General features: G+C 44.1%; 2 protein-coding genes across 2 annotated transcripts in view; both read right to left on the bottom strand.

Moving 5' to 3' along the window:
- Positions 1-2,472: 2,472 nt before the first annotated feature.
- On the bottom strand, positions 2,473-21,666 carry CREG2 (cellular repressor of E1A stimulated genes 2). The gene is made up of 4 exons (XM_074859076.1): positions 21,343-21,666; positions 19,120-19,289; positions 7,800-7,913; positions 2,473-5,993 (listed from the first exon to the last, which is right to left on the bottom strand). The coding sequence occupies exons 1-4, from the start codon at positions 21,454-21,456 to the stop codon at positions 5,846-5,848; spliced, it is 546 nt and encodes a 181-aa protein (XP_074715177.1). The 5' UTR covers positions 21,457-21,666; the 3' UTR covers positions 2,473-5,845.
- Positions 21,667-23,855: 2,189 nt separating this feature from the next.
- Positions 23,856-24,347, bottom strand: part of RFX8 (regulatory factor X8) — a 33,495-nt gene continuing 33,003 nt past the window's right edge. The window contains 1 exon segment of the mRNA XM_074859075.1: positions 23,856-24,094. Within this exon segment, the coding sequence (XP_074715176.1) occupies positions 23,905-24,094 (190 nt within the window). The 3' untranslated portion in view covers positions 23,856-23,904.

A 24,347-nucleotide genomic window follows, 5' to 3' on the forward strand; every position in this document is an offset into this window, starting at 1 on the left:
GAGGCGGAGGCCGGGCCGCCCCGCCCCGCCCGCCCGGCTGCGCAGGCGCGGCCCCGCCCCGGGGGATGCCGGGAGGGGAAGGCGGGGCGGGGGCGGGGCCAGCGGCCCGTGCCGCGCCGCGAGGGGCGCCCCGCCCCCTCCGCCGCCGGCCCCGCCCCCCGCGGCGGCCGGCCCGAGCCCGCTCCGCCGGTGAGGGGCCGGCCCGGGGCGCCGGGCCTGGTCGGGGGGCGCAGGGTCAGGGGAGGGGGGGAGGAGAGCAGGCCGGCCCCCTGCGCGCAACCGGAGCCGACGGGGGATTAACCGAAAGCGCCTCCTGCGCGGAGAGTGTCCGCTGCAGCCTTCCGCGGACCGGCCTCCCCGTACGAACGAACCCCGGAACGGGGCTTGGCCCTGAACCCTACCGGTGGGTGGCGGTTTTTTAAGTCGAGCCCATCAACTTGGCCAGTGACGCGGGCGTGAATTGAAATTGGTCACCGCTCCACCCTCCGGGGCACACCTCGCCCTCGTTCCCGGGCCAGGCGTGCCCGCCCGAGCGGCGGGAGGCGGGCGAGGAGGAGGAGGGTGGGCGGGAGGTGTCCGGGCCCGGCCGGGCACAGCGGGGTGTGCAGCAACGCGGGGGAGGGAGGACAAAGCCCCTCAAAGTTCAGGTACAAAAAAGCGCCCGTGCTGTTGTACCGAGGGGAGCTCTGCTCGGAAGGATGAGAAATGGTAAGAAGGTCAGTGCCACGTAAAAAAAAAAAAAACTGGAAAATAATGTGTTGAAGTAGGAAATGAAGGTACTGAATAAACATGATCGCTTGATGGACTGGTTTTCCATTAAATGGGAATATTTGATATATACCTCTTCTTAAATAAACACGTTTAAAGTCTTACCAGTGTTTTCATACAAGACATCTGTACCTTTTTCCAGCTTCTGAAATGGATCGCTTGTTTTCACCTGCTACCAGTCTTTTCTGAATGGTCTCATAACACCTGTTTTTCCTTTAGAAGTCACCATTTATGTAATCGTAAGTTGTTACCGATGTCGCCAAACAATGTTGTCAAGCTTAGGTAATGTCCTTCCTAATCATGATTATATGTTGTGGCTGCTGACGCAGACAGGGTCTAGTAGAGCCCCGAATAGTTTGCGCAGAAGATGTCACTGGACAAAAGCCATGAGCTTGCCCTACTCTGTGTCGGCACCAAGGCCAATATGTTCCCATTTCTGTTCAGGAGTGGGTTTTTTGAGAAATAAATAAATCTTTAAACCCAAACTATTCTTTAAAGTAACTCTTTAGCATTCTCCCAGAATGCTTAGCAGTGTTAGGACTCTCTCCAAAGGCACTAAGCACTGTGAGAACAAAATTGAAGTGGTGAAATCAAGAAGACAGGCCAAGACTGAGCAAAGTAATGTGGAAGCAGCTGTGGAGAAGGAATTGGAAGTTGAGGGAAGAACACAGAAAAACGAGGGTTAATGAAGAAAAAATTGGGAAAAAGAGAGTAAGGCAACAGAGGAGCAGAAGGTTAGATGGCAAGGTGGTGGCAGAGTAGGGGCAGGTAAAGGATGAGCCGTGTTGAAGGACGGCAAGTGACAGACAATTTAGAAGGAGCACAAATTCAGTGTTTGTCTAAAAGCAGATCAAAAAAAGTGACAGTACTTTACTGAGTCTGAAAGACATTTAGTGTGATCAGAACAGACCACTCTAGAGACAGGATAAAAGTAAAAAGAGTCAGTACAAATTAAAAGAACAGCTGCAGGAAATGTTCTTTTAAGAATATGGAATCACTGGAAATAGGAAACTGATGTTGACTGTGATTTGTACAGGTTAGGAAACTGTTGTCGCGGTCCTCACAGCGAATGCAGTCCAACCAGTGGCAACACAAAGACTGTAAGGCGTAAATAGGAAACACAGGCTGTTTCCTATAACCTTTATCAGATAAGAAGCGGGACTTTTAGTGGGAGAGCTTGAATTTTGTTGAAAGGAGATGGTGCGGGAAAGCAAGATGAAAAGGTAAATTCTCAGCCTTGGCTTAAGAAAACATGCCAGAGGAAGGTGGACAGCGGAGAACAAGCTGTAACAAGAACTTGTAAGAGCAAGGCTAACAAGGAAAGAAACAGCACTGAGAAAACTTCCAAAACACCATTAATGCACACCGGAGAGGTGAGTGCTCAGTCCCCACGTGCAGAAAAGAAGAGGAAACGTTGTTAAGGGTGACATTTGACTGCCACAGTGAAAGCAAAGCTGACAGTAACGAGAAGACGAAGAAAAGATAAAAGGTGCTTGGCTAGACTTTTCTTCCCAGAGAAAATTGAGGCTGTACCAAGGCAGATCTGAGTCTCAATTCCCAGAAATATTTTGAGAGAAATTAGCTTGGTTCAGGAAAACTGAAAAAAAAAGCAGATGTTCAGATTAGATAGAAGTTATAATGGCTGTCAGTAAAAGGTCAGTTTTTCTGGCTAAGGCTGTACAGCAGACTCAAGAATATTCTAACTGCAGTTTCCACTTTGAAATTTATTTGCATTTCTTCTCGATAGGCATTTTGTTAACAACATTCGGTATCTTTAGAAATCAAAATACATTGCAAATTGCAATACACATCCAGAAGCAAGACAGGGTGCATTTCATCCACTGAAGTGATCAAAATTTTATCAGAAACAGAGCCTTCTTTGGTTAAATAAGAACAGCAGTTCAAACTAGCTGTGCTTAAATCCTGTACATGCATTACATTTGCACAAATTAGCAAAAAGTGAGAACCCAGGTTTAGAACTTTGTCTTCCCTTTTTCAGCAAGTATACAGACGTGACTAAATGCATCTCTTAAATATTGCAAAATCACAGTTAAAGTTTTAAATAATACACATTGCACAACAAGCTTTTTGGGAGAAGCTACAGAAATAACTCAAATACAGAACACGTGGAAATAAATTACACATCAGCTAGTGGAAATGCTTAACAACTTCATAAGTGCTTATCAAGACCCTTTATAAAAATCTTTATTCTAATAATTAGAGCACAACAAATAAATAGGATTTTTGCTATTTACTTGAACTGATGCAAGATCAGACCCTTTACAGTCTCAAGAACTATGATTTTATTATGATATCTCAATAAAACTCTTTGGGTTAAAAGCTTTAACAGATACCACCACATGATGACCAATATCACTGGAGACACTTCTCAGTTTAAAGAAAAATTGGAACTAGTATATAGTTAATAACGTAAAGACCAATTAAGCAAACTACCATCTCCTCCCCTTTTTTTGATCCAGAAAATTCCATCCAAAACCTGCAGGTGATATTTTTGATGTATTTCTACAGACTTTCAAGGACTTTTATGGTAGCTATTCCTTGGAGAATGCAGTGTGAAATGAGAACAGGTGATTTAAGACAGCATTTCTTCATGAAGCCCCTTTTATCACTTTACATGCCATCACCATTTCATGTTTTGAGGTCCTGTCAAGAGCCTCATGGCAGGTCCATATAGAAAAGCTTCTTGATGAATGTGTCAATTTACAATACAGAAGCTACTCCAATTAATCTAGGTGTGCAGGGAGACAGCCTACAGCAAGTAGGGTACTGTAAATTCAAAACCTTTCTTAGTGCACCCTTACTTCTTAAACAGTTAAAGCTCTACAGTACATCGCTGATACAATCCCTTACTGCATTAAGGCAAGAGTGTTAATAAATTAACGGATAGGACATAGGACCATGTCACAGATTTGCTTAATCTGAGTGTGTGTGTTTAGGGGCGGGGGAGAGAATAGGCATTTCAGGTTTCTCTGGGAATAGTAGTGAACTGGGATAATGAAACATGTAATTAAAGTTGCACAGAAATGCTAGACCTGTGGAGATTCCCTTGTAAGGGACTAGTACTCTGCCTCTTTGACTCAGTTTTAAAAGTCCCATTAATCCTAATGGATAAAGTATCAAATCCATAGTGGACAAAGATCTCCATGGCAAAATTATATGAATCGAGGAGGATTTTACTTGACGGTATTCTATAAATCTGTACAGGATGGGTTGTTTTGCTTCAGTACTACACAGTGTGAGATTCAGGGGCAAACTCAAATGGGAAAATGCTGCTCATCTGCCAAGAAAAAAAAAAAGGAATAGATTCAGGCGGGACACTTCCTCCTTTTGCAGAATTACCTCTGCAAAAGATCTGCACTGCTAACAGTCTCTGGCAATGAGACAAGAACAAAAAATGCTTAACAAGCATCTAAATAAAGCTTTTCCCGCACATTTGTCTTCGATTCTTACAGAATATCAGGAATCATAGTGATGCCTGGAGCCCTGAACCTGCCCAAGGGATAACTGGCCCCTGGTAGTTAAATCAGCACGGTGCCCAGCTCCGCTTTGGGAATGCCTCCCTCTCTCCGTGCCTGAACCAAAATAAGCTCAGCTGCACTTAATTGGCTTCCAGCTGGTCATAGCTCACGCAGCTGCCTCTGAGCTCTGCCCGGGTATTAACCTGTACAAGCTCAGGTCACTTGCCCGGGGACCCAGTCTCCTCCTCAGCCCAGCCGTGATGCGGGCTGGTGTCCAGAGCTCGGGTGCCCTCCCAGGGATGCTGGAAGACCTTCCCCATAGGCACAGAAACCCCATCTCAGTGTGTAACAGGGAGAACAGCCGTATAATTTGCAAACTGTGTAATGACTTGGCTGGTTAGCCATGGGAATTTTCTTGCTGTGATACCCTTAGGAACTGCAGAATAAGTTTACCAGGAAATGTAGAGAAAGGGCTGAAGGTGAACAGAATACCTTTGAACTCTTTTGGTATTATCGCATGAGATGATGCCTATTCATAGTGTGTTTGCAACAAAGTTTGCACCTTCCACACTAGGAAAATGAGTTTTTCATGGCCTGAAATATCTACCTATTTTTAGGCTTCTTTAAAAAATAAATATATGATCAAGCCCTTTAAAACTTGGTGAGGAAAGAGAGTTAAGAGACTGGCTCCACCCCTAAATGAATTAGTGACGGTTTACAAAAATCAGTTGCACAAATGAGTTAAAAATAAAGCGTTGGCTGGAGAAAGGATGCAAAAAAATTGGGACTACAGGCTATTAAAAATACTTTTCCTGTCTCATAACAGGAACAGGCTAGTTGAGAACATTTACTTAAATTCTTCTTATGAGAATGTTTATACTTGTATTAGGATAATCCTTGTGGGGCTGATTTGGTTTTGGCCCTTAATGTGTTTAACCAGCTTTGTGTCAGTGAGAGACAAGTTATATTGGAGCCGTGTTGTTTGAGCTGCTTGCATTTTTTTCTACTAAAAGAGAGAATTTCTACTCAATTTCCAAGCAAAATATCAAATTATCTAATTAGGGAAAAGCACATGTAGAAAACATAAGTTAGCAAATGAGGACTGCCTTAGCAAAATATTTTTTTTAAAACTTAAATATCTAAATTTGCAGCTATTAAGTTTCTCTTAGAGTACTTACAAATCAAGGGAGACCAAGCAGCAGTAATACCTCCACAAGGCATAGAGGGTTCTGAGTAGGCAATTTGCTTTTTCTGTAAATCAGAACATTATATTTAGCACATACTGTAGTTTCCCTGTGGGTGCACAGCAACGGAAGTCAAAACAAACAGATACAAAACATTTTTAAGCAGCATTTAAGATGATGTGTTGCCTGTTTGAAGTGACAAGTTTGTACATTGCAGGGTAGGGCTAGTATCCACCTCTCCTTTATAATTTGAGAGTCTGTGTTGGTTTATTTTCACTCTGCTCGATGTGAGACAGGGCTATTTTGAAGACTTTTGGGGAAAAAAAAAAAATCACTGTAAAGTAACCACCCAGCATGAAATTTTAAGTGTTTGGAAAGGAAACTTGGAAGATCTCTATCTTGAAGCCCATTCAATCACCCTTTACTTGGAACTGCTTTTACATATTCTTCTACTGCAATGGCAGAAACTTCTCCATACCAACTTTGAAGCCAGATGTGCTCAATATTCATTTTCATGAAGAACCACTCATAGCTACGAGGCCACTTTCTTACCACCGGGTGCCTGGAAGGACAAAGTGAAATAAAAAAAAAAAAGAATTGAAAAGATGTGCCAAAGCATATGCATAGTCTGCTTTTTTCTTCAGCCTAGCGTGCTCAGCCAGAGTGAAACCTGAGACCTGAGAACCACCACCATTCATCTTTTTTGCCTCCCTTGCAGTAAGGTTTATGATCTTCCACACCCCAGTCTGGCAAGAACCGCAACGAAGGCAGCCAGTGAACACCATCTTCCCCCACTGCAGAACCCCATCTCTAAAGGCATATGTTGTTTGGTCTCTAAGTAAGTGAAAAACAGTTAGAGGAGATTCTCTGGATGTGTGTCAGGGTTGTGCTTGTATCTGTTCATAGGAAACAGAATTCTGAAAATATTACATCTTTGGTAGCAGTTGTGGTATGGCAGGAGAGCTAATAAAACTGGCTAGCAGGCAGCGCACTGCCTCTTTGAGTTGTTGCCTTCTAGAGCCTTCTCGACCTGTATTTCTGTCTCATTTCTTGGGCCTGCAGCTAGCTCGAAGAGACCCTCCCTGCCAGCAATCCTGGGTGCACACGTCTGGTCCCCAAGCCCCAGTGAGTGAATCTGCAGAGGATGCTGTGGGATGCTCGGCAGCAGTGCATGGAGTGGATACAACAGCTCGAGCTGCTGTGTTCATGCGAGCACAGGGGGAAGAGGTGCAAGTGGGGGCAGGGTTGGCCCAGTGCCCCTCTGCCCCTGCTGAGGACCCTGCAGAGGAAACGGTTGGTTTGGCAACCTTTGGGTAGAGCTGGGGCTTCCCACTATTTCCTGAGTTGGCCCTTTGAGCACCCACAACTCTGTCACTGGGAAGTGGCTCCAGCTGCTGCTGGCGCTGGATGAGGTGACCCCTGGCAGCCCTCACCATGTCATCTGGCTTTTGCATCCTGAAGGCAGAGCAGCCACTGCAGAGGTGATGGTGGATTCTGGCTTGCATAGGAATCTGTTTCTGCAAAGTTTGTAAAAAAGGCTTGAGTGCCAATATAGTGCCCGTCTGTCCATGGTCCCATTTTTGCTTTTGATGTGACACCTGCTGACAGGGTCCCACCCTAACCCCTCCCAGCAGGCCAGAGAGAATATTGCCCCTGGACTGTTTTGGATCACAGCTCATCCCAGTTTCCCACCAGGGAGGGTACGCCTGAAGGACCATCGCTAGCAGCCTGTGTGGGAGGTGCATGCCCCAGCTAAGGTTCGGGCTTTTCATGCCTGTTATTCTGAAGACCCACTGGAGGGTGTGGGGGCACACCCTGGGAGTGTCTGTATGTGCCTAGGTTGTGCTTGCATCTGTTCAAAGGAGACTCTTGAGTAAGTATTATGGATTTGGTAGCAGTTGTCCTGGTATGTCAGGAGAGGTAATAAAACCTGTAAACTCCACCCTGCAAATAGGTGTAAACCCAAAGGCAGCAGAGCTTTGCTCTGAGTAGGGGGCTGTGGCTGAAGAGCACTACCTGTCCTAAGGTGGGGAAGAATCATTAAAGGTAACAAATACACCCTGGATTTATGGAATCTCATCTCCGAGCCAGGTGAAATATTTTCATAATCCCCAGATTATAAACCACGTGCCTTACTGGAGTCCAATACTGACTAATTGCATTTCCATACTTCGTTACCTCAAGAGTCAAAAGGAGGTCACACAGCTCTGCCTGTCGTTCCAAGCCACACAGAAACCAACATGCTTCATGGCCCCAAAGTGAAGATCAGGCTTGTTTCTTCTCAGATTTTCCGTAGCAAATGGCCACATCCATATATTTGTCTCAAACCTGCAGGTTGCAGTCTACTGAGTGCCTGTTACATACAGACCTGGAAAACATTGCTTGCTTGGCAAATTCCACTTCCTCCGGAGGCACCGTGACCATCTGTCCCGTGAGAGTCAGCCTGGCGCACCTTGGATCCTCTGGATCGATTACATTTTTTCTGTGCACAGAGAAAAATGCTCATATGTAATAGCTTGGTTTCTTTATTAAGGGCTTTTGGAGAAATATGAACTCCTACTCACATATAAAAAGCTGAAATATTTTGTCAAGCCTTGCAGGTCTTTTCTACACCCAGCTATATTTGGGGGGGCTTCTGAAGGAATACTCACCTGAAACAGATCTCTGCTGTAGATATTTGCTTAATCTTAATTTATGCTCTTAAAAACTGGATTAATATATGCTAGATTGTAAAAAATGTGAAAATGGCAGTTTTCCCAGACATATGTACAGACCTGAATTCAGGATTCTGAAAAGAACTACTGAGACGGTTAGCCTGTGCCTATGCCTACAAAATAAGTGTGCATATGCGTATTTGTGCATAAAACGTAAGGTCTTCTCCTTGTGCCTATCCTAGAAACAAAATCCTTGTTCATTTTTTACCCATTTTTCAACTCTTTTTCACCAAAGAGACAAGTAAGATCTATTAAAAAAAAATTTTCCAACTGTCTTCATCCTTCAGACTGAGACAGGGAAGGTACTTGTTGCTTTTTGGCTCTTTCTATACAGTAATAATAAATAACTGCCATTAGCAGCTGTGGGGCAATTGCTGACTCTTGACATGTACAATACAAGGATATAAATCATAAGTAAATTGACCAGTCACAAAAAAAAGCCATATGAAATGACTGCAAAGGCCTGATCCTGGCAAGTCCCATTGCCAGCAGTTTGAGACTGCTCAACATCTCATGGGACTGTCTCCCCACCTAAGAACATAAACCCGAAAAACTACATTAGGAAATGAAGACTGCATTTCTTCTTCTCTGTGTTTTAATCTGAAGCAGCAAATCACAGTAAATTACATCTCATCTGTATGTGATTTTATTTAAAGATCTTGGCTTGAGCCCTTTAGCCTTAACTGTGTGCAATCTGCAATAGCTTTTTTTTTTTTTTTGGTTATAATTCTCAATATGAGTCTACTGCATGCAGGAAACATATGGGCATCCTCCTGCAGCTAATTTAACACCTGCAGATTCCCCACAGATGGTTATGAAAGACTGTGTAGCTCACTGGATAAAGTATCTGCTTTTATAGATGGGGCCATGAACAGAGATATGCAAGGAAGTATAGCGGGCTGATTGACACTCAGCTATGCCCAGTAAGCACTTGGCACCGTCTGTAGCCTGAGCTCCAAAAAGCCATTTGCAGTCACATCATCTCTGGGATGTTTTTTCAGCATCCTGTTTGGTCTGGAACAGCAGTTGTCTGAGGGGGTGTTCAGCTTAACGACCTCTGGACAAACTCCACTCGTACTCTTTTTCCTCCACCACACTTTCTGCTTGGGAGGAAGGGCAGCTGCCAAAGATCAAGCTCAAACTTTCTGTTCACGTCAATAAATAATGGTCTAACTTTCTCTAGCACTTTTTTTTTTTTTTTTCTGAAGTAATAAATGAATGGTGTTCTGAGTACCTGAAAATCTGCATTCCCTGCACTGGCACTGGGTTTATTTCTATCAGTGTATATTCAGAGTAAAAACTTGTCTACCTGGTCACCCTGGCATGCTGTAGATCCTCAGCACTAACCCCTACTGCATGCTGAAGGTGCCATTCCCCATCTGGCTGGCAGTGGCCTGAGAGCATCCCGTCCCCAAGCAGCAGAGCTCCATGCCCCGGGGACACCCGGTCTCCGGGCATTTCTTTTGTGTAGGCTTTGGGTGTTGTGTGGCTGCTCAGCATCCATGGTCCAACGAGAAGCTCACCCACCAAAACACGAAGAAATATAGGCGAATACAGTGTATATAGCTGTAGAGAGAGAAGCTGAATCCCACAGACAAAGGGTGACAGGCAAGGGCCTGCGTGTCCAGCAGCCAGGGCAGTGCAAATTCACGCTCTTGGAACCATTGGCCCTGGATGGCAGAGTCCTAAAGTCCATTTGAAGTGATCTCCTGATCTATTGTTATCTTTTGTGCTTAATCTTAATACTGAATCGACACCCTCTGCATACGTTTATATATTTAACTTGATGATTCTAAAAAATACAGAAGGGAAGGGACTTCTCACTAGCAAAATTTCAGTTCAGAAGATTGCTTTAAACTAATAACTGTATCTGTGTGTATGAAATCATTTCCTCCGCAGCCTAACAGCATCATAAAACAACTGAAGAGCTGGAAAAAGCAGGCATATTTGCAAGTGCCTTTCCTGGATATAGCTCCTAGGTAAGACATGGGTAATTACTTTCAGAGAATTAGAAAGGGATTAAAGGATGTCTGCATTTCACAGAGTGGATCAAGGCAATAGATTTGGGCATGATCAGGAGCAGTGAGAGATTTTGGTCCAACACCTTCCCAGGTTACAATTATTTGATCTTTTTTGTGCAAGTACACGTTTATTCTAAAAGCATACTCATTGATTTTGACCTGACATTGCTGTGGTTAAGCAGTGAATCCTGCCTGCCTTTGCTGAGATGGTTTTGCCTGATAGAACTAGTGTCAGATGTGACTCTTCCCCAATTTACAGGAAAAACTGCTCTCCACAAAACCCACACATTATACATCCATATCTGGAATGGGTTTATTTCTGGTTTTCCCCTGCTCCTTCTTCCGTTTGCAGTTTTCTCTATGTTCCTGTGAGTCAGGGTGTTACACTGATCAACACAGAGAGTACTATTCTTCCCAGCAAAAGGTATTCAAACTGAATTTTGCACATTGGAATAAGGTTCTGGAGGGTCAGTTTGTTTTTCTGGGGAATGAGGCATACAATTTGTTGAGATTATGTTAGATGAAGTTTTGGAAGAGCTGAACAGGACAATGATACATTGGAGTTCAGTATGCTGTGTTATTAATTTGTTGGCTTTGCTTTTAGTGCTGCCTCTTATCACAGGTTTTCTGTTTCAGAATAGAACCTTGTATTCTAATCTTACATTAGCATTAGCATTTTCTTTGTCAAAGGAGCCCTTCATATTCTGAAGGAAATCTGTTTCTGCATCATTTTTGGGACAGTATTTCCCTAATAATGTGTGATTACTTTTATACTTTTTAAAGCATCAAAAATCACTAAACTTATAGCTACAACTTCTAAGTCCATTGTGAACAGATCTTGAATTTTCAGTGGTGTTACCTTTGCAACTAATGTAAATGCAGGCTTTGCTTCCTAGGTGTAAAGGGATATAGCCAGGGATATATCTCATATTTTTATTAAAGATAATAAAGAGATACCAGGGATAAATAGGTATATTTACTAAAATATTCCTCCCTCACATCTGTAGAGGTCTAGTCATGCATTCACTAGTCACTTCTTGCCTTCTGTATAAACACATATTCAGCTCTCAGTCCTTGAGTTCCTTTTATCTTTGTTGGCACAAGAACATGTAGGTGAGGAGGAACGGCTTTATTGAACATTTGTGTGCTACTGGCTGGGGGCGAGGGGGAGGCAGAGCCAGGGAGAGAGACAGTATGCTGGTGACACTTTTTCTCTATCGAGGAAACCTGAGGTGGCTTCTCAGGTACTGTCTTTACCAGAATCAGGTCCTCTGTCTCCCTGGAGAAGATTTCATGAAGGCTATGATAAATATGAACTGAGGGGAAGAGAAAGCAGGGAACTGTGAAAGGAGACCAAGCCATAGGGAACACATTTATTTTTTTATGCTTATTTAAAATACATACACCTTGTTGCAGAAATTGAGGGAAGCCAGATTAAAATGGAAGATTTCATTTATGCATTTTATAAGAACACAGTGCATTAAGAGAAACCATCTTAATTATTCATCTGATTTGTGAAGAGAGAAGAATTGATTGTCTCTGTTCCTCTGCTTACGGTGACCAAACTAGGTATGCAGAGTCTGGCCCAGTCCAGGCAGTTGTCTCTTCCAAGCACGTGAAATGAAAGCATAAACTGCATTCACTTACAAAGGTGCCAGTTTTACTGAGCCTAAGAAGTCTGTGTCCAAGTGAAGTATGTTTCCCAACAGAGATGCAATGCCATGAAGCGTACTGCTGATGAACATGTCCCACTTATTTTACTGTGTACACTTCTGCACTTTCTGGGTCATGGTTCAAGAGTGGTTCAGAGAAAAGAGTGCCACCTACTCATTAAATTGTTTACTACACTACCCATCTCTTGGATTTTAATTACAACAACTAGCCAAGTCCAGATCTCATGAACCCACAGTTCAGGCTGATGCAGTTATACTGGCATACAAGGTGATGATGTTGGGACTTCGTTAGGATTCCCTTTCTCAGTTAAGATCTCTGCTTTGACTGACAATGCTCAGTCTCCTGGTTTCTGACCAAAAATATCCCTGAGGACTATGTTCATTCTCAGCCTCTGCAGTCCATTACTGAGGTGAAACGGAACTTGCACAGATCAGCAATAAAGGCAAAATAGGATTTTAGGAGGCACTTGGGAAGGAAAGCCAGGTGTCCCCAGAACGAATCAGTAGGAGGAAGGCAGGAGGGTTCAGTAATGCTCCAGGGACTGGGGGCAGGAAGCAGGGGTCTATGGAGGGGAATCTCTCTCTTTTTCTTCTTCCCCAGCCTCCTCTTCCCACAGAGGAGCTGCCATCCTTCTCCTCCATCCCCCTGAGGAAACAGGACCTTTCATCCTCCCTGTCAGGATCCATAAATCCTCCCCACCTCCCCTGAACACAGTTCTCCCTGCCTGTGAGAAAGCATTGCTTCTACCCCTCTACTTCTTGAGCAGAATGGAAGAGAAGTCAGTAAAGGGCCTTCCCCTATTGCAGAAAAGGAGAGCCAGAGAGCCAAGAAGAAAGCCCCAGAGAACAGTTTTCCTACATTTTTTTTCTACTTTAGAGCACGCAGTTCATGTAGCATAAAGGCAGTGTGGCAATGTCTCCACAGATCCTAACCTTCCTAGAGCAACAGCAGCAGCCATGCAAAGCCATGCAATTAGGAGGAGCTCATCCCTGTCGCCTCCCACGGACGCAAGGTAGGCACCCTGTCACCCCGCACAGGGCTCCTCTTCGCCTAGCCCCAAACTGGGCACGAGGTGAAGACTCAGAGTTATCTTCTAGTGTATATAATACACCACAGGATTTTTTGTCCCCTAAAATCAACAGAAAGGAAGGCAGGAAATGTTATGTCCTCAGAGAATTATTGTAAAGTGCTTATAATTTTGATTCATAAATGTGATTAATTTTGAAGAGCAAGTTATCCTCCTCATACATTTAATTTGCTCACCACTAACTACCAGAGTCTCTGAAGCCGAAAGAATGTATTGGTGCTGCTAATCTGCATGGCATGAACGTCAAACAAAATCTCTGCTGAAAGCAATTTCATAATCTGAAAAGCTGTGGCTGGCCTTCGGCTGGATATAGCTGGGCAGTTTTGCCCTGCCCTGCTCTTGATTTTGACAAGAATGTCTTTATCAGCTGTGTTTGAGAGCCAGCAAAGATAGTTAAAAGACATCTTTGCTTTTGCTTTTGGAAGAGCAGTCTTCTGAATCTGAAATCAGGCTTGGGAGCTGAAGAGTATTGGTACAATGGCTATTCTGCATCTAAGTGAGCCTGTATTCCTAGTATACCTGGTTTCGTGTTTTAAATAATTTCACTCTTCCTAGAAGATAATCCTTCCTAGAATGTTTTAATTAGAATTTGTTAAGTGAAGCCAGTCTGCTTGTCTGTCTTCATTGACAATAACAACTCATTTCTTTAGCTGAACTCTATGTTTCAGTCAGGGAACTTTTATATAATTTAACCACAGACAATTCACAGGGAAAAAAAAAAAAAGAATCACAGCATCAACTATTTCTGTAAACAGAGTCAGAAAAACACATACTACTTCACTAGAAAGGGATTTTGGGAAGTTGGTTATTTAAGAATACAGGAAAAAAAATAGTAATTTAGAGCTATATTGTGTGCATTGGGTCACAATGATACTAGGTTTCATATTTGACTTTCTAATTTGGTGTCTTCCTGATTTTTTTAAATACAGATTTTTCAGGAACAGCTACTGACATAATTATTTGCATATGACTAAAAAGAGCCAATATAAATACCAGAACAAGAAATGTGTCTGTGCCACAGAACCAGGAGGTGGATCTCAAAAATTGAGGGATGTCTGGATTCAGCCTTTGTCTTCTGCATGCATCATTTCTCTTTGTGTGAAGGGGCAGTGCCAAATTTCTTTGTTATATTCATCCTCCTGTTAACAGACTCTACAAACCCAGTAGTAGCGGTATGTTGGATGGCCAACTGACATCTCAAATGTTGTGTCTGTCACCCATGGCAGGCTTACCTTCTCTCAGGATTGCCCAGCGATGAAGTCGGCAGTTTATGCACGCTGCCAATCAACTACACAGCAGGGACCCTAACCCACCGAATTACTCTCCTGTTCCCATGGCCTGCTGGTCAGGAGTGCTGGAGATGCTCAGTGCTTCCCGTCAGCCTTTTCAATGCAGAGTTTAGGAAACCTATGGAGCTAGCTTATACCCACTGAGGTGTCTGCCCGGTTGTGCCGATCCGCTACCTCGAACAGTAGATGAGCATGGTGGGTAAAATGGCTCTGATGGAGCCACGCCTGATGTAGGTCATAAATCAGGAAAGGAACCTGCATTCCTCAAAATCATTCACAGTCTACAGTGTGGATTTGAAACACCATCCTCCAAACTAATAGCAAAGGAAAACAAACACATGGACCGACCCCAAAGCTCATTGCTTTTCTTTCTTTTTCCTTTGTGTGAAAACCAGTTCATGGCAGCCTTGTAACTGCTCCTTCTCTAAGAAAGCTGCAGTTGGTCCGTATGAATGTGCTGAACCTGATGTCAAGGAGGTGACACACTTTTAAAATTAATTGCCTGTTTTCCAGACTGCAGCTGTAATGAGGCAGGTCTAGGAGCTTACTTGGAAAGGGAGATCCTCTGAGCAGCCTGTGTGTTGGGAAAATGCATTTAGAACAATAGCTGCTCTATTCTTTAATGTCGGGCTGGGTCTTGCTCCCTCTGAAAGCTGTAAGAATGGGACTCAATCTTTTCAGCTTGTCTGTGGCCTAGACATGCCAGCTTAGTCTATTTATAGCCCCGAACCATTTAATTTTTCTTGCCTCTATTATCCATTTATCAGCCTTCCGATAGGATGCAGTGTAGTTGCTAATGAATGGTTTCTGTAGCCTGGCCATCAGAGAGCCTTCTCAGAGAAGTGCAGCCTGTCTCCCTCTGGGAAATGGCAATCTCTGGGTCAGAGATGAGGAATCCAGACTGTAGCTGCTACATTATAATGTACATTAGTGCCTATTCAGATGTGTTGCATCTCTCTTCCTTTCATTATTAAATGTTATTTCTCTTATTAGTTTAGGCTTTTCAAATTTTCTCACTAGCTGATTAAATATTAAGGTTGGAGCACCAAAAAGGCCACTCTGTATTCCTCACTTCCCTGAAAGTGAAAATATTTATTTTCACGGTTTGGAACTTGAGTCTGTTCTGAAACAAAACAAATGAAATTTGCTACTAAATAAATTTAGTATCAAACTGATGTACATGCACACAAGTCACTTGAAACTCATTAGATACAAGAAGACTATTGAAATGTCAGCTGTTTTCTTTCTAAAGGCCAGAGATTTCTTTTACCTGCAATAGGTCAGAAGCATTTTTCAGGAGAGTGCCAAATATTCCCAGGAGTGTTGGCTACAGGCATCAACCAGCTTTCACATTTATTTTAATTCTTGCAACTCAGAGTAGGTTAATAATGAAAATCTAATAAAATTCCACATGAAAACAAGCTACAAATACATTGCTGGCATACAAGCAGATGAACTTTGTCACGCAGAGCATTATTCATTTAGCTATTTCGTATAAGTATTTTGAAGCCAAAACAATTAATGATGCTCTTGACCAAGAGAACTTCTGGTATTAAAAACACCTATTAATGACACTTTCCTTTGCAAAGAAAACTTCACAGGTACGGTTTTAATACTAGCAGGACCTGAGGTCTCTCAGAGTAAAAGGTCTTGCCTCTCATACAGTGTGAGTAAAGAAGAGGACAAAACCTGCTATACGAAACCTGAGCCACCACCTAAAGTTCAGCACTAAGTATGCTACGTGCTGTTTGCATGGCACAGCCTGGCTATCTCAGCCTGAAAGGGATCCTTGGGCTGCCCGCAGCAGAAGTGGCCAGCTGGCTGTGTTACCAGCGGTGGATCCAGTGCTGGGGACAGGTCACCCCAGGCGCTGGCAGCAGGGCCCGGACATGCTTGTTTTCTTCACTGCCCACAGAAGCCCTTTCTGGGGCGTAATGGTAGGATGGTGTGCAGGGCTGCTAGTTTAAAATGTAAAAATCATTCACAGGTTGCTGGTTTAAATCGTAAATTCATTTCTGACCCTGGTTAGAGGGGGAAGGGAAAGAAGAAAGTTAAAGCCCCAGTGCCCACGTGCTTCCTGGCTGTGAGACAGCCCCAAAGCTTGCTCACATTTTCCTAGCTATCATCAAAAACACAAACTGCGGCTCAACAAATGTCCCAGTTTTTCACTCTCTGTATTGCTTGTTCTTTGCACTAATGCCAGCCAACATCTGTTCCAGATGAGAACTTCAGAAATAATGAAAAACAAACTGAATGTAAGAACAAAATAAATAATGCAAGGAGCGCTGATCAGACTCTGAATCTGTGTACTCAATTCAGTAGTACACTCAATATTTAGAGTACAGTTACATGCTAAAATGAGGATGTCCTATTTTCCTCCACCTTCTCCTTTCCCCTCTCCTTTGCACTCCTCTGGCTTTTGGGGAGCTGATTCAAGTTACTAACCCAGTAGAAATCTCATCCAGGGGAAAAAAAAAAAAAAGGAAGAGGTTTCTACTGGGTTACTGAGCTAAAATAGGCCCACCATATGGTCACCTGAAGGAAGGGGGTGAGATAGCATGGCCAGGAGCAGCAGCAGCCATGGCAAGAAGGGAAGAAAGACTGGCAGAAAACCTTATTCTCATTGTCGGGTTAATTTTCTCCAGATTTATGTTTCAACTCAGAGTCAGGCAAAGCCCAGAGCTGATGTGAGTGGTGGTGGGGAACCACGCGACTGGTGGTAGGGAGGGAGGGTAGGTATGCGGCAACTGGTGATTAGCTTGGCCTAAGCTGTCTTAGAAATCCAGGTTTAGCTCCTTGGCCCAGAGAGCTCTAGTCACCAGAGAGCGTGGTCTCAGGCTGCAGAGGGGACTACAGAGCTGGGTGGCAGAATTCAGGTTGCCCTGGCTGCAAGACAAACAGCAGCACATTCTAGCACACGGAACAAATGGGTAGTGGTTTGGAAATTATTAGTTACTTAATAAAAAGACAGTGAATAAATATTCTTGGAGGGTTTTGATGTATATGAATTTCATATTTCTATAAATCATGCAGCATTTCTCTTTTGTTGGTGAATTGGCACTTCCCAAACAGGTAAATCAGGTGGTGACATTGCTAAAGCATAAAAGGCAAAGGCTTTCAAGAGTGGCTGTTTAAAGTCAGGGATGAAAGGCCACACTTAAGTGCCTAAATGGGTGTGTAGTTTTCAGAAGCGTGCAACACCAGCAGCCATCATCAATGGAAGGTGCTCTGAGTGTTGAGCCTCTGAAAATAGGGCATTGCATAGGTGCTAGGACATAGGACTTAGCATACATTTTTAAGAACTTGGTCTAGATATTCCGCTCCCTATTCGATTGAATGAAAAAGCTTAGAAAGCAGGAATAAGCTCTATTAGCCTGTTATGAAAGAACTGATACATTTATTTATTAAATTATTAATTTAAAATATTTAATGAAATAATTTTAAGGAACAAATAGAACTGTTCTGGTTCATTCTGGTCAACTCTGTTGACCTTCTCAAGCATTGAAAGATGAATTACCTTAACAAATGTGCAATGGAAGGTTCCTATTAGGTGTCTGACGTTGCAAGAGGAAGCCATGATTACCATTCCTTGGGAACAGGATGTCAGCCTAAAATCACTCGTACTGTTAGGACTAAGAAAGATTTCTTTTGCCACCATCTAACTCTTAAGAAAACAGTATATTCCGGAGACAAATACAGACAGGTGTAACAGTAATGTGCTTTATATTTGCCATTCACTGCTTTTTCCAGTGTTGTTCTCAGCTAGAGGGCTTGAGAGGTGGGATGATACCCAAGGCAATTCCCAGCTGGGGAAATCTGGGATCCAGTTCTGAAGATAAACCTCTCCTCCTCCAAAGAGGACCTTAAGTTGGAGTAAAAACTTTCAATGGCATTTCTTTCTGAAGCAGCCTGTAATTTCCAGTTCTCTCTCTCTCCTTGGAATATCCGCTAAGATCTGCTTTGGTAACAGAATCCTGTCTGACACAATTTCAGTGTCATGTACCTCATCATGTAAAGAGGCCTTTGGAAATAACACTTCACACAAGGGTGACCCAGCCAAGTTTGCCACATGTTTGACTGTAAACAAACATATGGCAGAGATATGTCTTTTTCAAGGAGACAAGCATGGAAGGGAAAACTGAATCATCTTCAAGTTTACATACATACATTTTACACACATAAAGCTTCAGTGCTCTGGAGTTATTCATTGTACATATGATTAGGAAGAAGTAAACTGCTATCTCTGGAGAGATGAACCTGGGGCTGGCTGTAGATCAGTAAATCTCAGACCTGGCTTCCTTTGTGTGGGGGATGGTTTACTGACTGTTTATGATATACAAGGTGTCAAAAATTTGCGATGACATCATATTCAATCGTACCCTCTGAAGGGGTGGAAATTAGACTGAGCGGTATGGTCTTGAGTGTGTAACTTGTGAACTGAGCCTGAGATCCCTTTACAGACCCTGGAGAGCTAGAGCCCTGTCAAGGCAATCAGCAGGGCCTCTAGAGCTCTTCAGCAGAGCTTGGAGTGACAGCTTGCTATGACTTGGATAGCCCTCAAAACTCTGTGGACTTTATTGACTAGATCATGGCCTATAATAGGATCTTGAACACCTAGATTTTAGGTAGATACCTCCAAGAAAAGATTAAAATTTAGGTATGTTGATGTGCGAGCTGAAAGCCACTCCAGCTGTTGATGCTACAACGTACTTCAGTGACACTTATGCTTTTCTTCATCATGCTTTACCGGGGCAACTTACTGCAACACTAACCTAAGGAGGAGCATGTAGCTGCTGGTAAGAGACAAAGATAAAAGCAGGACATTGAAGGTGGGGACCCAGCATTTTGTTCTGAGGACTGTGTTCTCACTGAAGGTGGTAGTAGGCAGATAAAACTCTTTTACCTGCAGAAATTTCCATCCGCCTCTGGCAGGGTCAGAGAAGCCACAGGATTCTTCAGGAGATCTGCCACAGTGTTGTCCTTCGGCGTCACATAAAAGAAAGGGATTCCAGTGCTGTTATTGACGGGACCGTCGCTGAGAAGTAAACAGTTCCCATAGGGCATACCTTGGATCTGCAAAACGCAATAAGCAGCTGGTTACATCTTTGCACACAGATGGTTTACAATGTCGGGGATTCCCTCAAGGACTCTAGCAGAGAGGACAGCAACCCTCAATTGCTCCCACTTTCTGTTGTCATCGTGAGACAGACCTTCTTCTAAATTAGATCTATCATGCTTCTATGAAAACAGATCTCTCCTCTACTTCTTCTTTCCAGTCCTGTCCATGACACTATAGAGAACATCTTCTCTTCTACTGAGCTTAAAGGAACTACCAAGTTAAACATTTTTAAGTGCGTTAAAATCAATGCCATCAGCATCAAGAAATGTTTACTCTAAAAGAGTGCTGATGCCTTTTCTCAAACCCAAAAGGATATAGAGCCTAATTTAGCCTTGATTCAGCCTGCTTTTTACACTAATTTTGCCTCCCCTTTTGACCTTGATTTGCAATGTGATTGCACCAGTTTGCCGAGAGAGAGAGAGGAAGGCGTTTTTGCCAGTTGTGTTTGAAGTCAAGCTGGACATCAGCTCAGCTGTGTGGGCAGAAGCCTCAGCTATAGGTGGGGTCTCAACCACCAAACTAGTCAGAGCAAACCTTCCTCCCGTGTCAGAGGAGGGACACCAAGGAGCCAAGTTTTCAAAAAGTTTTCTCCCATACACTGACCTGCGTACACACAATGCATGCAAAAATCTTCTTGCCCAGTAGTGACACAGATTAATATTCTTCATAATGATTTATACTCCTACTACGTTTTTCATCCCATTATAAATCTCAATGACAGATGCTTAATGAATCACTATCTCTTCACGTCTTCATATATTTCTTTCCTCATGGTCAATTAGATGTTAAATAGTAAAATTATCAGTCAATACATTAATTCAATGTAACTGGTAAATCCTTTACAGCAAAATGAAATTAAGTATGAATAGTATGTTCAGTTTGTCAGGCATGGTTAATGTTACAGTGGATTCTCAGAAAGAATTGGGATCACAAGCAGCATAATTCAGCGTTCAGAGCAGCAACACCCCCCTCATCAATTCCAGATTTTATTATGAATCAGATTTTTCTATATTACTTCTGTGTTGTAACTAGAGACAGCTAACTGCAGACTATATTATGGCTGTAATTCCACTGAGGGTTTCTGGCAAGACCGTAAACCAGAAGAGTTAAGATCATATGATTTAATAGGATTTCTGACAAACTGATGTAGAATTACAGGCCTCCTGTGTGTACGTATATATTTATTTAATGGCATCTTTCTTTAACCTGTTGCTTTGTATTTCACAATAACATAAACTGCCACTAACTCAGCCACGCTTCCTGAAGATTAATGTGCTTCTAACTTTGTCTATTTTTTACATTGTATGTTAATCAATATGAATACTTCCAAGAAAAAGTTAAAGACTTAAAAGTGTTTGGTTTTTTTTTTTTTTTTTAATCTGAGTGGTATCTGATGCTGTGTCTCATTCCAACCATTCATTTTAAAAGGGAAATGTTTTAAAGCTGGAAAAAATAATCACCCCGATTCTCCAGTGCAGCCCAGCTCTTTTGCTTAATACTTCTGACAGAGAAACCGCCCTTTAAGCTGGTATAGCTGGCCCGCTGCGGGACGGACAGATTTCGTGGTAGCCCCGCAGGCTTTGCACCTCCTCCGCCTCCCCCTCCTCCTCCTGCTCCCCCCTCTCCCCCTGGCCGGGTGACAGCCAGAGCCGCGGGGAGGCGGCGGGGGCGCGGCCCCGCTCCCCCACGGGCGGTGGGGCAGGCGGCGTGGCCAGGAGCGGGCTCAGGGCGCTGCAGGGAACGGCAAAGGCTCCCTGCGAACCCGCCGCCGTAGCTCTGGTTCTGCCTTAAAGATCTGGCTCCTTCCAGTGCCTCCCCGGTGTGGTTTTTTAGCGCGCCTCCCCCGCCGCACTCCAAACGTGACTCCTCTTCCCTGGAGAGAGTTTTTGACTCTTTCCTCCGCGCCCCGCGTGGGCGCCGCCACGGGCGCTGCTGGCGGCGGCACAGCCCCCACCGCCGCTCCTCAGCAGGTAACGCGCGGGCACGGGGGGTGTGGGGACACCGTACCTTGCCTTGCGCGGCCCGCGTCGCCACGAAGCCCCAGGTGTTGTAGCGGGCGAGGAAGCGGGCGGTGCCGGCGCGGCCCGGCGCCCCGCCGCCCTCCCGCCGGTAGGAGAACATCCGGGAGGGGACGGGCCCCTGCCCCGGCCGCCGCGCCGCCGCCCCGGCCCCCGCCAGCGCCGCGTCCTCCCGGTAAGCCGAGGCCGGGTAGCTCTGCTTCCAGAGGCCGCCCGCCTCCTCCAGCAGCGCGGGGAGCGCCTCCTCGGTGGAGGAGCTGTGCAGCTCGTCCGCCGCCGCCCCCCCCTCGGGCAGCGGCCAGGACACCGAGCTGACCACCACGTACCCCCCCGCCCCCCCCCCACAGCAGCGCGGGCAGCCACCACCCCCAGCGCCACCACCCCCTCCTCGCCGCCGGCAGCCGCCACCCCGCCGCCGACATCTTCTGCGGCAGGACGGCGCCGCGCCGCTCCCGCAGCACCCTCCTGCGGCCGCCGCCCGCCCCGCAACGCCCCCCCCCCTCCCCTCACCCCCCCCCCAGCCCCCCCCTCTACTCCCAAATATTTGCAGCAGTCGGCGGGGCATTCATTTCCTCCCCCCGGTGACACCCGTGGGACAGCCACCCGCGGGCAGTGCACCCCGGTCCGCCCCGGCCACGCAGGACAGAGCCGCGGGGCTCGCTGCGGGGTTACCCCGCGTTTGCGTGTCATTTGCTGGGGACTTGTGAGGCTGCTGGACCCTCTCCGTCAGGTGTGAGGCCGGGCAGGTATTTCATGAAATAATTCTGTGTACCTCATGTGCAGACCCACGCACGTGAAACCGTCCAGGCAGAGGCGGTGCCATCTCCCCAGTTATTAGAAAAAAGAGAATCCACGGGGGAACGCGCCCACGTGAACGCTCCCGTTTGGACACCGGGGTCAGGCAGCAGCGAGACCCCGAGTCCCAGAGGGCGGACATCATTAGTTCAGTGCTCGAGGGGTTCGATTTCACATGTTAGTAGGTGGGGCTGCTATTAAATGATATGTTTCCCAGGCAAGGCTTTAATGAGGCAAAGATTTGAATGTATGAGTTTTTATCAACGGCCCTATTTAGTAAAGGAGCTTTTACATCCTGCTCCTTTTCTGTTCTTGGCAGTGGAGCCCTTCAGTATGGCCGTGCAAACTTACAATTGTTTAAAATACATGCTTGTAAACTTTCATTGCATTCATGCAAACTGTTTAAGGAGTACAGGTTCAATAGGAGACGGGGAGGAATGCATCTCACGGGAGCCTTTGCCTTTCACAAGGTTCTCAGATACATCTAATAGACCTTACCTTTCCACAGCTGTGAAGAACGGATCACAAGGTTGGTCTGCTGTTAAAATTATGCTTAATTGCTCCATGAGAATATGCTGCCTAACTAATCTAGAATATAAACTTTTCTAAATAAAAGAGGACTGGAAAATGTTGAGTATTTTTAGCTTATATTTTTCCTAGATACCCTGTTTTGTTTTTTCTCTTCACCATAAAAACCTGAAGGATAGTGAAAACAGGTATAATGGGCCTTAAGCCCCAAATGCATTTTTCCGACTGTGAAGATACTTCCCCAGAGTGTGTAATTTCACTACCAAGCTCTTAATCATATCAGCAAAATTGAATACATGACTGCCTTTTCCTTTAGCACATGGCCCTGTTTACATCTGCTGTAATACCACCCTTTTGAATATTGATTCCCACTTAAGTGCTTGAGTTGAGACAGAGGAATGGAGATGCAGTGGAAATTAAATGTAGATTTCCAAAACGAAAATGAGTAAAAGCTTGCTAAGCTCCTGACAAGTGCTTTTCTCTAGTTCAGGAAATGGCCGTTCTTAAAATAAAGAACCAGTTGTCCTTCTTGAAATAACAACCAGGCCCAGTCAACTCCCTGCGGACGTGCTCTTCAAAAATATTTAAAAATGTAATTTCCCTGGTGTTTCAGGGAAATTCCTCATGCAATCTGATGCATGCAAGATACAAATTTCATACTCTGTATTTACTATTTCATACAAATTTATTCCAGGCTTTCTCTTTGTAAGAGGCTTTGCTTGTACTTTGCTTATAGAACAAGTTCAAACAACCTTGTTTCTAACATAAACAAATTGATAACATTATATACAACCTATTTTATTTCAGTTAATAGAATTATATGTGAGATATTGACTCTTGTATCCTGCATAAATGGGAAACAAAGCAGGAATTTCTCAAGACATCAGTGCCAAGTTCTATATGCAATAAATATAAATTTTAAATTACGCACGGTAGACACAAAGCAGCACTGACACAGAGTCATTCATCTATTCTGTAGCTTCCAGATAAATTTACCACGATGACTTCAGGCAGGCCTTCAGCTTTACTGACAGCAAAAAATACAAGAAATAGATAAAAGCAAACCACAAGTATTTCACCTTTTTCTTCTGAAGATTTATTCAAATAAAGTCAAACAGCCAAATCATGTGACAAAGTAACTGCATTGCTAGCACAGTTTTGCATTTAGTATTTCCAGAAAAAGATCTTAAATTTAAGAGAATGAAAACAGTAATTCTTAAAGTTGTATCTAAAAGTAAGAATATCTAGCATAAAGAATTTTCAGGTCAGGCTGTTTTTCTCTAAGAGTTGCTGTTTGTTCATCAGAGGCAAAAAAGTGTCTGTTCGTCTTTTTGAGTAGAGAGAGCTTCCCTTCCAACTCAAAGATCCAACTGAGTAAAAGTTTTAGTAATTCTCTCTTCCAAAATGATCGGGATGAGCTGAAAATTAAAAAAGAAACATAGAAATGTTTTGACTGTAGGAACTGTAAATCATTTGTTTCTCCCTTCATTGAATAAAAAAGTCTTTGTTCTTTTCTGCTGAACCCGAGGTATTTCACAGATACGCAACCTTATTTTACATCAATTAACCCAGCAAGAGGAGATACACATTGGGTTTCCTCATAGCGTGGCAAAGGTCTGATAAGAAGCCACATCCACTTTTTAATACGTCATTCACATTTTATATGTCTGC

The sequence above is a fragment of the Strix uralensis genome, chromosome 2, assembly GCF_047716275.1.
Source record: "Strix uralensis isolate ZFMK-TIS-50842 chromosome 2, bStrUra1, whole genome shotgun sequence".
Classification (NCBI taxonomy): domain Eukaryota; kingdom Metazoa; phylum Chordata; class Aves; order Strigiformes; family Strigidae; genus Strix; species Strix uralensis.